A 14649-nucleotide genomic window follows, 5' to 3' on the forward strand; every position below is an offset into this window, starting at 1 on the left:
TCTTCTGCTGGTGAACTGAGTCACACAGGAAACCAAAATGCTTCCTGAGACCAGGACCCGCCCTCTTTGGAAGCACACCCCTCCCACCTTTCTGCTCCTGTGTGGCCACAAAAAGCCGCAGGCTCTCTAAGGTCAAGGTTAAGAACTCTGTCTCAGGAGCTGGGAGAGTGGGAACAGTTCCATCTCTGGCTCTGTCATTTCCAGTTGTAAGACCTTCTAATGCTACTCAACCTTTCCAGGCTTGTTTTGATCATCAAAATGGGACAATATAATATAGCTTCCCTGGTGGCTCAGGTGATAAAAGCATCTGCTTGCAATGCGGGAGGCACGGGTTCAATCCCTGGGTCGGGAAGTTCCCCTGGAGAAGGAAATGGCAACCCACTCCAGTTCTCTTGCCTGGAAAATTCCATGGATGGAGGAGTCTCGTAGGCTACAGTCCAAGGGATCACAAAGAGTCGGACACGACTGAGGGACTTCACTTTCACTTTCTTTTCAATGGATTAGGTAAAACAAGCCCCATGAAGTACGTGGCATAGAAGCCTGGCTCTCAGCCAATGGTAATCAATAACATCATCAGCATCATAGCCTCAGAAACAACACAGGGAGGCAAAGAGACAAAGGTGATCACTTGAAGGGAAAGAACACTTAGTTAACTACTGGGTCCCCTAAGCCAGACCTTCGACAGAGTCTGTGCATTCCACCAGTACTTTAGACTGTCAATATAGGCATCTGTCGTCCAACTGGAAAGATGCTCCCCAGGGCGGGAGCTGTGGCTTCATCATCTGTGTATCTCTCACAGCAGCTAATGGGGCATCCTGCAGACAAGTAAGTGCCCAACAAATTTTCAAAGTCACAATTGAAACACTCTGTGTGTTGACCTTTCAGGCAAGCACAGAGAGAGAATAGGTTTGAGGGAGGAAATGAGGATGGGAAGAAGGCAGACCTGACCAGCCAAGGCGCAGAACCCATAGCAGAGCTGAGCTTGGGGACCAAGGAGTCTCAATTCCAATGATGCACATGAGGAAAATCAAGGCTGGATTCTCCCTGATTCACTTCCCCAATCATATGGACATTTAAGCCTACTTTCGTCACTTTGTAACAGTAAACATGCTCTCATCAGTAGCATTACTACTGATGCTACTGATGTTTGTTCCTCCTGTTTCTGTCCATGCTTTGCAATGAAAAATCTTTTTAAAAAATCTGTCTGTGGTTCAACTTACAGGTAAAAATGTTTCATTTCATTCCTCAGGGAAAGGAAATCTCAGCCCATGACTCAGGATTTAGACATTCATCTGCAGCCCAAGCCCTAACAACTCGCAGTGGAACGTGTATAATGTAGACTCTTATGTTGAGTCCAACCTCAACTAAAGACAACACTAGTAGTATATGAAGCTGAACTATATGCATTTTCAATTTTTGTAGGAGAAACTATCAATAGTCAAATATCAAATTTCATTGATAGTAAAATGTCCATGATTTTACATGGTTCTATTTAATGTTTACAAATAGGTTGTTCTATTTCCTTTGAGTGGATCTCTAAGCTCAGATCAAATCTCGGAGGATGAGGACTTTTTCTCATCTTTCTTTAATTTCCTTCACCATACCTGTCACTGAGCACTTACTGGGCACACAGTAAACACTCCTAAGTTGGAAAGCATGGTCCAGTAACAGTACTTCTGGCTCTGCTTTAGAGGACGTGTGAAGTATGTGTGAATGACACGGAGCACTCGGGAGCATAGACTTGGGCATCCTAAACTTCAGAAGCATGAAGGAACCAGTGAGGACAAAGCATCTCCTTGTTTGCCGAATGTTCAAGAAGAAATTGCTGTGTGCAGCCAATGAGCTTGGTGCTGCAGAACCAGGTGTGTGAAAACAGACATGGTTCCCTGCCTTTAGAAAGCTTCCAGTCTCACAGGGGAGGCAGACATCACTCAAGGAGTAGCTCAAATAAAAGTAACTGTCATTGACATGACCAAGGGCCTGGTGCACAGCGACCCCAACCTCTCCAGGAGGATCATGGAAGGCTTCCTTGACATAAGGCAAGCAAGCAGAGGTCCCAAGTAGGCAGAGAACAAACATTAAAAGAGGGTTCGTGGGCAGAGGAGGGAGGGATGCATAGGCACTGGAATGCTCTGCATGATATGACACTGGGGGACACATGTCGTTATATCTGTCCAAACCCACAGAACCACCAAGAAAAACCTTGCATCAACTACAGGCCTTGAGAGACAGTGATGTGTCATTCTGCTGGGGGAGGCTGCGTATGGGAGGAGGGTATATGGGAACTCTGTGTACTTCCTGTTCAATTTCACTATGAACAGAGAACTGCTCTTAAAAAAATATAGCCTATTAATTGTTTTTAATTTTTGAAAGAAATGCAAGAATACAGGGGAGGAGTATTCCAAGCAGAAGAAACAGCAGGTGCAAAGGGCCTCCCATGAGTCAGAGTAATGGACTGAAGGTCACTGTGACTGGAATGCAGAGGCCAGGATGGAGGCTAGGAAGAGCAGTGTCAGGAGAGCCCAAGAATAAACCCTTGTCACTTTCCCCCTTTTCCTCAAATAGAGCAAAAATGAGCCCGTCATCTGAAACAATACCAGGCATTCACTGAAGGGGCCTTCTAACTTTTCCCAGCTTGAGTCCTCCCTGCCATCGTCACCCAAGGAGCCAAGCTGTGGGGACAGCTATGCAGGCAACTGAGACATGGGCCTCCCTGGTGGCTCAGTGGTAAAGACACCACCTACCAACACAGGGGACATGGGCTTGATCCCTGGGGGGATCCCTGGGTCTGGGGGCATCCCACATGCTACAGGACAACTAAGCCCATGAGCCACAACTACTAAAGCCCGCTCGCCTACAGCCTGTGCTCCACAGCCAGAGAAGCCACTGCGATGAGTGTGTGTGCCACACGCCGCAACTACAGAGGAGCACCCGCTCACCACAACTAGGGAAAAGCCCACGCAAGGATGAAGACCCAGAGCCGCCATGAATTAATTAATTATTTTTAAAAGTGAGACACAAACTCTTCACTTGTGCCCTGTTGATAACTCTGAGTTGTAACTCTGTCTGTTCTTACCCCTCGTGTAGAACCAGCAGCTGTGAGCAGGACAGTGAGGCCTACAGCACAGCTCACAGGCAGGAGGCAGAACAAGGACATATCACTCGAGGGACCAAGACAGTTGAGTGATTCAAAAGTTCACATTAAACCACGTATGCATGCTTAGTCGCTCAGTCATGCCCCCGCCCCCCGCCTTTGAGACCCCATGGACTGCAGCCCACTAGGTTCCTCTGTCCATAGGATTCTCCATGCAAGAATACTGGAGTGGGTTGCTGTTCCCTCCTCCAGGAGACCTTCTCAACCCAGGGATCGAACCTGGGTCTCCCACACTGCAGGTGGATTCTTTATTGTATGAGCCACCAGGGAAGCCCCACGTTAAACCACAACCATCTGCAAAACAGAAAGCCAAGGAGAACCTGTACCACCTCCAACAAAAACACCTATGAGCATGGACAGAGGGCCCGTGTGGGGCAGGCCACACAGCCCCACAGCCTCCATGGACCACAGGGAAATCCAATACTTTCCCGGGCTTCACAAAGACCAGGGGAAGAACAAGCAGGGTGGGTTGAGCTAGGCCCAGAAACCACTGTGTGATCTGCTAGCAGAAACAGCTCACACACGCTGAGACAGATAACTCAGAAAGAAAGGCAATTGTCTACATTTCTCAGTTCGCACTTGGAAGAATGACAAGTCTCAGGTCTAAAAGAAATCAGACAACAGTCAAAAGAAGCCAAATCAACTCCAGGGGAGGTTGGGCAGAGTGAAAACCTCTCGGAGCTGAGCCTGCCTCCAGGACTGGGGAATTCTCCACCCTCTGCTGTATCCACAGCAGCCACTGCCTGGCCTGGGCTCAAAACTGAACCAGGAGAGACAAAAAGCAAAATCAAAGGCTCTGGGCAAGGGGCACAAACAAGGCTATGACACGGCCTTTGTGAAAAGGGGCGCTGACAACACAGCTGGAGGGCACCCTGGACTTCCTCCCCTCCAGCCGAGCACCCAGACCACCATGGAGCCATTAGTAGCAGAAGAGACACAGCTTGAATCGGGACAAGAGGACTCTAAATCAAGTCCTCTCTGCTCTGCATGGCACTATCGATACTTCCCAAAGTGCCCGGTACCAGGAAATAGACAGGGCTTGGGCTTTAGGAGGAACTGGAACTGGTTCAAACCTGGCTCTACCTGTCACCAACAGTCAGTATAATGAACCTCGGGATACTCAGTTTCCTCACCTGTAAACTGGGCACTACGGCATGCGTGCTCAGTTGTGTCCAACTCTTTGCAACCCTAGGACTGTAGCCCGCCAGGCTCCTCTGTCCATGGGGATTCTCCAGGCAAGAATCCTGGAGTGGGCTGCGTTTCCTCCTCCAGGGGATCTTCCTGCCCCTGGGACTGAACTCGTGCCTCTGGCATCTCCTGCACTGGCAGGCAGATTCTTTACCACTGAGCCCCCAAACTGTGCACCAACACCACCAATACACTACAGAGCTGCTGTGAGAATCTGAGCTAATGTATACTAAACACCTGGAGCAAGGACGATAGTGGGGCAAGGGCAGCCACTGTTTTGCTTCCAGAGACCCACAGAATCTGCATTCCTGCAGGAAGTCTTATCAGAGGAAGCTGTCCCTCCAGCCTCTCTGGGGCTGTGGTCCCCACTTTACATTAGGATTCTCTCACTAGTCAAGGGATAAAGGATCCACGCCACACCAAGACTGTTTACATGCAAACTTACTGAGTTGGCTTTGAGACACACTTATTAACCTATTTCTGAGAAGGCATACAATGCTTAAAAAAATAATGCAAAATTAGGTAATTGAGATTAGAACAGAAAATCTGTCTAAAGGGTAAGATGGATAAATGTTAGGGGGCTAGAAGGTGAGGCCAAAGGGTAACAGGCTGGGTTGCAGAGATCTGATTTTTCTGTCTGATGGGAGAAAGCAGCCCACAGAATCCACATAGCTGGGACACACCCAGCCAGGCATAACTTTGCAGGGAACTGGTTTGACTTGAGAGTCACAGAGAACAGCAGAGCTGAGACTGACAACTCAGAGCGCCTGGGCAACCCCCTCCATCCTTTGTTTCCCCGGGGCACCAGCTCTCCCTATTTGGGGAGAGCAGGAAAGCAGACATGGTTCCAATCTGAACCACTCATCACACTTCCACCTACTCAATTTCAGAATAAACAACTTACAGTCAACTTCTAGGAAGTCCCCGGAGAGCAACAGAAGCAGTAAAGGGTGAAACCATTATTCAGACCAAGAAAAAGCATAACAAGTTTAATAACAGGTCTCTAGGTAAAGATAAGAAATTGGGGGTAGTGGCCCTCCCTCATCCAGCCCAGGCCAGTAGAGTCTCGGGAAACACGCCTGCATGGGTGACAGAGGGGTTCCTTAGCTGTGGCTGCTGGTCCATGGCCTCTCCTAACAATGTGACCTGCAGGGGGCAGAGATGGCAACTCAGAATGTCCACTCATAAAAGCAGAATTCTACTTAACCTAAATACAATCCTAAGTAGAAACAGACTGTTTCCTTCTTTTTGCAAAGAGCAGCTTCCCAAGAAATGTAAAGTCGGTGGTCAGGGTGGGATTCAAGACCAGTCATGTGAGCATTCCACACCCCTAAGTCTCTCTAGTTGGTAACTATCAGTCCATCCTAGGGAAGCCAGAGTGAGAATGAAATCAGAACAAAGCACCCGCCCCTGTGGGCTGGGAGTAGGCCTGTTATCAGCTCCATCTCCAGGGCATGGGGTCAGAGGAAGACAGCACTGGGGCTGCCCAGTCAACTCCAGCCTGCAGGAGCCTCTCTCCAACTGCAGAGATCACAGGCCTGCTGGTGCTGTCACATTCGGGTTGTAGGATTAAGAGGAAGGGCCTTTAATCTGGGCAAATCAGGAGGAGGCAGAAAATACAGTCAACAAGATAAGGCATGCTTAGGGCTTTTAAAAGAACTTTAAAAATCTCATTATCACTGAAATCTAATTAACATTAAAAATCTAAATATCACTGAAACAAATGATATCTAGGATTTACGTCAAATAATGAAAATAAAGTGGTTAGGAATACAAATGAAACAAGACTGGCTACAGATTGGTAACTGCCTAAGAATGGACCATGGGTTCATGGGGTTTTATTTCACTATTTTCTCTACTCTCACATGTTTGAAATGTTCCATTACAAAGTTTAAAAATCACATGTTAGTTATTGTGAAAATTTAAGTAAAATATGAAATTAAAAAAACACAGAGAAAAAAGCCACACATAATCCTATCACTAGAGTCAACTGCTGTTAACACTTTGGTCTACTTATTTCCAATCTTTTCTGTTATTTTTCTTTTTTGTTTGCACAATACAGTCATACCTCTACACTGTTTTATCACTTGCTTTTCTTTCTTCTCTTAATTTATCTTAAGAATTATTCAAGTGCTCAAATATTCTTATAAGGTATGATTGTTACAGCCTTTCATCAATAGACAGGTCATAATCTATTTCCAATATTCAGCTACTATAAATAAGCCTGTGGTCAACCAGGAAAGATGACATGTTATAAACAGGTGATTTCAACTGAGAAAGAAACTGCTTGATCGGTACTCAAAGAGTGACACAGCACAACGGAGAAGGAATGGCGAAGAGAAAAGCTGGGGTCTCATCAAGCTGCCTAGTTCCAAGCAATTAAGTAACTTTCCAGGGGCTCCCCACAGCAAAGGGCAGGGTGGGGAATAAAGAAAAAAACGCCAACAGATATGAAACCGAAACACACGCTAAAATGCCTCTCAGCCAACAATTCACAACCAGGTGCAGGCACTGAGTTTAAGAAATCTGTTAGCATCTCCACTCGATACCCGAGTCTCAAAATACTGCATTTTCAAAGGGAAGGATACTGTCATGGGTCTGGGACAATAAGGGAAGGTACTGTTGGGCAAAGAACAAATCAAATAGCTTCCCACAGACCACCAAACCTCCAGCATTCCATCACGCCATTCTGATTCATCTAATCAAACAGAATTAATATAACTGGACAGTGTACAGGCCTGTTACTGGATTCTTCCCCCTAAGCCTTAAAGATGACTTTCCCCCTCAAAAAGAAAACCCACAATATTCCCAGGATGGGGCGACGAGAGGGATCCTGTGTTCTCCCTGCACTATTTTCTTCAGCCAAGCAGTGGATTTGGCAGAACATCTCTAAAGATAGCACCCCATACAGTCAGTATCTGAATGAGAGTCAAAACCTGAATGAGAGTCATAATTTTTCTTCCTGAGGCAAATCCATGAACTACTTTGTGACTTACTTGAAAGATTCAGAGCTTAATCTAGCTGGGTCCTGTCTGCCTTTCTTGGGCTGCTATGAAGCATCAGGGGCCTCTGAATCAAACCATTCACCTCTGGCCAGCAGCTGGGCAGGGGCCACTGTAAGACTTTCCTCTCCAGGGCGGCCCCAAGGAACAGGGATGGGCAGAATGCCAGTGGGACCAAGAAGAAGACTGAGAAGGCTGTGCTTCCTTCACATTTTCCTTTCCCCTTATTCCCCCTGTCTACCATTTGGGGTTTTATTAATATTTCAGGAAGGACAACCATGGCTCTCTTATCATTTTGTAAAGGACTGAGAGAAGAAGTGAGTCTCTGAAGCACTAGACACAGGCTCTCTGAGATCAGTTATGCGGCCTCCCCAAACTGAATGCTAACCTCCCTACCCAGCCCTCCTCCCCCAGACATGGGTGTCCTGACCACCGCCCTGCTGCTGAGCCCACTGAAACGTTCAAGAAAGTGCTACCAATTATGCATAGTCTGTGATGACCACTCTGGAAAAAATTCTGAAGTATGTGTTGGGATAGCAAAATTCAAGAGTGACATTTATTTTTATCTTTTGTTGATGTTATTGGGTTGTTTTGACAGTAGAAAATTATTTTAAGAATAAATTATTACCAACATTCCATTTATATATTTTGCTGAGATTGGAACCTCTCAAAGCCTGAGTTCATTTCTGACCTAAGTCTGTGTCCTCCCTCTGGATTCATATATTATAGAGAAACAGGAGAAAGACAAACAAACAAACAAAACCAAAGATGACAAGCAATTTCTTTTTTCACTGGATTTCCCCAAGAGAGCAATCTTTATGAAAATTGGGTCATAAAGCTCTACAAGGTTCTATGCGTATGGCTTGACTCCACCCCTTCCCTCCCCCCCGCCCCCAAAAAAGAGACGAAAGAGTCAAATGCAGAAACACAGAACAGCTGTCTGCTGGCAAAGACGGCTTCCCACTGTACACAGCCACACCCTGACACAGACACGCACCAGCCCCCAGTTATCCCTGCACTCCAGCTGGTTTGATGGCTGCAGATTTCCCCAGGGGCCCACTGAGCTCACCCTCTGATGCAACAGCGGACGGGAGCCCACGGGCTGGGGTGGCTTAAAATACGCAGGCAATGCCAACACCCACACTGATGCCTCTTTGTTGACTTCCCATGCGGGGACGGGACAGAAGGGAAGGTTACCTTGCAGACGGCCGCCTGGAGCACTGCGTCAAAGCCACCCTCCGGGGCATCGCGGTTCCGGGACACCCTCTGCTTCCGAACTTCCTCATTGAAGCTGTCCACTCTGTCCGTGAGAGGCAGCAAGTGGCGGAACCCAAAGGAGGGGACACAGTTTGGGAACAGCTTGTAACTAGAGAGAAAGAGGACAAGAGTCACGTTTCCTTCATTATCTTAAAATCTTAAACAACAACATACTCTGTGCCTTTACTGAGTGCCCTGAGTGGCACCAACGAATACTCAGCCGCCTACCAAGTGTCCCTGGGACAGATACGCAGGGGACAACAGAGCAGTAACAGCTCCTACCTCCCAAACACAAGTCCTAATCAGCAGGAAAGACAGCATGCATTAGGCTGTAAATGCATGAAATGACAAACAGGTCAAAAGAAGCAGAGGTAACGATGGGCTTCTGCAGTCTGAGGAAGATGCCACAGAGGAGCCCTGACATGCGCCTTGAAGAGGCAAGGGCCTGGAGCACGGGCATCATAGCCTCAGCAGTGCCTAAGGAAGGGGGTGGGGGCGTTTTGGGGCTGGCGAAGGCGGGCAGTGTCAAGGGATGGCAGAGTGACTTTACAAAACCAGCTTCTCACATCCACTTTGCTGCTGTCACATGATAAAAGATCACATAACCTCTCCTGTCAACCCACTCAGAGACAACCAGGACACGCTGGCACATGAGCAAACACTAAATGCAACAGGAATGAAAAATGCCCTTCCTGCCTCCTCATTCATTTATAAATATTGGAATGATAAACTGTCAGCTCTCCCAGATGCATGCAAAGAGAAATCATTTAGAAGCAAATCATCTTGAAATGGAATATTCTATCTGGAAATTTGGAAAGAGGGAAGTATCACATCTCAATAGAAGGCTAATGCCATATCTCTCTCCTGAATATTCATTGGAAGGACCGATGCTCAGGCTCCAATACTTTGGCCACCTGATGGGAAGAGCCCTCTTGTGGGAAAGGACCCTGATGCTGGGAAAGATAGAGAGCAGAAGGAGAAAGGGGCAACAGAGGATGAGATGTCTGGATGGCATCACTGACTCAATGGACATGAAAGTGAAAGTGAAGTCACTCAGTCGTGTCCAACTCTTTGCAACCCCATGGACTGTAGCCTACCAGGCTCCTCCGTCCATGGGATTTTCCAGGCAATAGTCCTGGAGTGGGCTGCCATTTCCTTCTCCAGGGGATCTTCCCAACCCAGGGATCGAACCCGGGTCTCCTGCATTGTACACAGACACTTTACCGTCTGAGCCACCAGGGAGTTTGAGCCAATTCCAGGAGATGGTGAAGGACAGGGAAGCCTGGCGTGCTGCAGTCCACAGGATTGCAAAGAGTCAGACACAACTTAGTGACTGAACAATAACGAAAAACAACTCTCCGGAGTGTTGGGTGTTCTCATCTTCAGTCCACAGTAGAGATCCCAAGTGGCCCCATTCCTGGAGGAAGTTAGATCCCAACCATAGCTGCAGGAGTGTCAGTTGGGCATACAGCCAACAGAATAGGGTGAGAGGCTTGACACCGCTTCCAGGAAGGTCCACTAGATACAGGGGGAGAGGGAAGAGTAAATACAAGGCCCTGCGGCAGAGGTGAGCCCAAGGGCGGAGGGCGGCCAGCGAGACCGTAGGGCTGGGAGTAAGAGCAAAGATGGGCAGTGAGGCAGCTGGGCGGCCAGCTGGACAGATTGTGCAGATCTGTGGCCATGCTAAGGAAGCTTCTCTTTCAGAATAAAGATGAAAACCAAACTTAACAGACAGGCACAAGGGGATGGCTTCATAACCCAATCCAAGCCATGTGCATGGGAAGGGAAGCCGGCTCAGGACCTAGCAGCTCCTGCCTAATTGCACCTTGAAGGGCAGCCAGGGCAGGTCTGAGAGGCTCCCCTCCTCCACAAGAGGCAACCCTGGGCTTTCTAAGAGGCTGCCCCATTCCTCTCAGGTCCTTCAGTACCTGCTCCATCAGTCACCAGCTGCAAGCCAGCTGTGGATGGTCAACCCCACTGCTGTAATGGCTGTGGTGCCTCCCGGATGAGGAGAACCATCAGAGGCTGTCCCTGTTTGCCTTTCCTTTGTTTTACTCCCTCTTCCTTCCACCTAAATCTTTCCCCACCCCTTGTATTTGCACAGATCAAGCTTGTCTATAACCCATGACTCCAGGCCATCCAAACTTTATATTCCCATTCTCAACTGGCCATAAAGAGAAAGGTCACGGAAATTGCATTCCCAGCTGGAAATAGGAAGTGAGCTGAGAAATAGGAAGTGAGTCCCACTGTGGTGATCTGGCAAATAGAGGGACCCAGGAGGGAAAAAATGTACACAGACTCTTCCTCGCCCTTGAAGCAACTTCACCCTGTGCTGCGCTGGCCCATGGTTGTGGACTACGGGTATTTACTGCTATGGCTGATGGGGTTGGTTGAGGAAGGGAGGAGAACAGAACAGCAACTGCTGTTCAATGAGAAAACCAGAAAAGCTCAGCTAAATCAGCATTTTTCACCTTTCCCTTCCCTTCCTGCAAAGGACAGTTAAATAGATACATTTTTACTGCGAGAATTACTATTAATAATCAGGAACTAGAGAATGCATTTACCAGAAAGAAGTCTTCACTGCAGAGAACTTTATTACAACCAAATCAGAGGCACCTCTTAGAGAGGAAAACAGCGTTGTCACACAGGCTCTGTTGAACGTCTCTGCAGTCACTGGAAAATAATGTCACCTGTGACTAGTTATTTTCCCCCTGGGAGAGCTGACTGAGGAACCTGAAGATCTGGGTGTTCGATGATCTTGTGTCAGGAAGCCCACCCACCCCCCAACCTGTGTCTCTGCTGTAGGACCCCAGATTTAGGGCCTACTAAATTGTTACTAAATTAAGGATGATGAACCAGGAAGATGAATAAAATATATATGCTTAAAGAGCTTGGGGGCGCATGTGTGTATAAAAAGTGAATCCCATTTAAAGACATTAAATCTAGGCAAATCCAGAAAACAGTCTAATGCTTCAGAACAATAATACTGTGGACCCTGGAGCTGACAGAGAAAGACCTCCCCTCTTCTTCTAAACAAAGAGAACTTCTGTGTAAAAATCTAATCTTGAAAAATGTTAATATGTAGCCAAGACTGGAAGCTTCGCAGGGAAATCCCAGGTGCCAGGAATGGAGAAGAAAGCACTGCACAAATGAATGGACTTAAGAGTAGGTGGGAAGTAGTGAGCAGGAAAAGCAGTGAGCAGGGATCTCGTGGCAAAGGGGCCCTCTGCCGCCCCACCATGGCATGTTGTCAGACAGGCTGAGACCTGGGCCCCTTTGCTGTAGTGCTGCAATGCTTGCACCTGGACACATCTCTCCTCAAGCAACAAAATACAAAGAAACTGTGCAAGACGGAGCGCATGTGCAGCTGGGGCAGACTGGACAAAAGATACAAGAGTCCAAAAAACCCATCTGCCACTTTTGAAGAGCCTGGAGTAAAAAAGCAGAGGGTCAGGAGCAAAAGCAGGGTACTGCACATGCCCCCTTGCATACAATACCACTGAAGGGATGGGCAGACCACCTAAGCCCCCCTCCAGCCCGACCCCTGGATGCTCCCCTACCCTCAGCCCATATAAGGTACAAGTTCACCACCACTCCCGGCTCCAACGGGGCGGGGGGTGGTGTGGGGGGACGGGAAGCAAGCAAGCAAGAGAACCTGTTGATCGTTCTTACTTGCCCCTGCTGCAGCAGAGACCTCAGTAAAGCCTTGCCTGAATTTCTCGTCTGGCCTCTGATTAATTTCTATTGCTTAAGGAGGCCAAGAACCCTAGTTGGTTACACTGGGTTGCTTTTTTATAATATTTTTTCATAACCTTCTGATTGTTTTTTCTCCCTAATAATATCCCATTCTAGTCTTTGGTATTTCTTCCTTCTTCTCCTCAATGTTTTCAATATGAGAATCTGGGGCTTGGGGCCAGGTTCTATCAGGGATGATGGACTTCAGCCACGCAGGGTCAAGCATCGGAACAGCGTTCTCTGCATAAAGCTGTGGGCCACGAAGAGTTGCCCTGTCACTAAAATTAAAACCAGAAAAATTCCAGCCCCTGGCTTGGGAAAGAAGCAAGGAAGATGCACTCCAGGGCCAGGGTGGGATGAATCACCCACAAAGATTGTAACCCCAGGCCTGAACAAGTCAGAATTCATTACTTGTACAAGGAAGGAACCCCCCTGCTGAGAAACAAAACAGGAGAACTAGTCCCACAGTGAGACTTGGAGGATCCTGGAAGCAGGGAACAAAAAACCACCCTGCAGGGAAGCCAGCATACCTGGGACATAGGATCCCCTGATGGAAAACAACCTCTTCTAAAGAGGAGCTAAGGAAAATGTTACAGACCCTATGAGAAATGAACCACCATGAAGGAATGTAGCAAATGCAACCAACTGAAGGATCTTCAAGAAACAGATAGCACAATGATCTAAAGCACTTTAAAACAAACATATTTAAAACACTGAGGAGAAGAAGGAATAAATACCAAAGACTAGAATGGGATAGTATTAGGGAGAAAAAATAATCAGAAGGTTATGAAAAAATATTATAAAAAAGCAAAAGTCTGAAAAAAAGAAAAAATACTGTCACTCAAATTCAAAAATGAAACTTCGGTGCATGGATTTAAAAACTAAAGAACAAGGCACTGGCACAAAAACAGAAATATACATCAATGGAACAGCATAAAAAGTGCAGAAATAAGCCCATGCACCTATGGTCAATTAATCTACAACATAAGAGGCAAGACTATACAATGAAGAAAAGACACTCTTTTCCATAAACGGTGCTGGGAAATCCGGACAGCAACATGTAAAAAAATGAAATTAGAACATTCTTTAACTCCACACACAAAAATAAACTCAAAATGGATTAAAGTCCTAAATATAAGACCAGACACCATAAAATTCTTACAGGAAAACATAGGCAGAACACTCTTTGACATAAAACTGCAGCAATATCTTTTTTGAGCTGTCTCCCAGATTAATGGAAATAAAAACAAAAATAAACAAATGGGACCTAATTAAACGCAAAAGCTTTTTTTGCACAGCAAAGGAAACCATAAATAAAATGAAAAGTCAGCCCATGGATTGGGAGAAGATATTTGCAAATGATGTGACCAACAAGGGATTAGTCTCAAAATTTACAAACAGCTCATGTGGCTCAATATAAGACAACAAACAGTTCAATCAAAAAATGAGAAGACTTTGGGGCTTCCCTGGTGGCTTGGTGGAAAAGAATCTGCCTGCCAATGCAGAAGACTCGAGTTCGATTCCTGGTCTGGGAAGATCCTACATGCCTCGGAAAAACTAAGCCTCTATGCCACAACTACTGAGCCCATGCTTTAGAGCCTGGGAACCAAAACTACCAAGCCCAAGTGCCACTACTGCTGAAGCCCGCATTCCACGGCAAAAGAAGCCTGGACACCGCAACTAGAGAGTAGTCCCTGCTCACCACAACTAGAGAAAAGCCGAAGTAGCAACGAAGACCCAGCATAGCCAATAAATTTAAAAGAGAGAGAGAAGACCTAAACAGACATATCTCCAAAGAAGACATACAGATGGCCAAGAGATAGCGTATGAAAAGATGCTCAACATCATTAATTATTAGAGAAATGCAAATCAAAACTACAATGAGATATCACCTCACATAAGTCAGAATGGCCATCAGCAAAAAATCTACAAACAATAAATGCTGGAGAGGATGTGGAGAAAAGGGAACCCCCCTACACTACTGATGGGAATACAAACTGGTACAGCCACTATGGAGAATGGTATAGAGGTTCCCTAAGAAACTAAAAATAGAAACACTATGTGCTGTGCTGTGCTTAGTCACCCAGTCGTATCCTGCTCTTTTCGACCCCATGCACTGTAGCCCACCAGGATCCTCTGTCTATGGGGATTCTCCAGGCAAGAATACTGAGAGGGTTGCCATGCCCTATGACCCAGGATTCCCACTCCTATGCATAATCCAGAGAAAAACATGGTTTGAAAGGATGAAGGCACCCCAATGTGCACTGCAGCGCTGTTTGCAATAGACAAGACATGGAAGCAACCCACACGTCC

The 14649-nt window shown here is 46.8% G+C and overlaps 1 protein-coding gene across 2 annotated transcripts in view; it reads right to left on the reverse strand.

Moving 5' to 3' along the window:
• Nucleotides 1–14649, reverse strand: part of ITGB5 (integrin subunit beta 5) — a 116174-nt gene that overhangs the window by 66087 nt on the left and 35438 nt on the right. For both annotated transcript variants that reach the window (XM_061410773.1, XM_061410784.1), the window contains exon 5: nt 8542–8710. In XM_061410773.1, coding sequence (XP_061266757.1) covers nt 8542–8710 — 169 coding nt within the window. The remainder of the gene's footprint in view (nt 1–8541; nt 8711–14649) is intronic.

This window comes from Bos javanicus, chromosome 1 (assembly GCF_032452875.1).
Source record: "Bos javanicus breed banteng chromosome 1, ARS-OSU_banteng_1.0, whole genome shotgun sequence".
Classification (NCBI taxonomy): domain Eukaryota; kingdom Metazoa; phylum Chordata; class Mammalia; order Artiodactyla; family Bovidae; genus Bos; species Bos javanicus.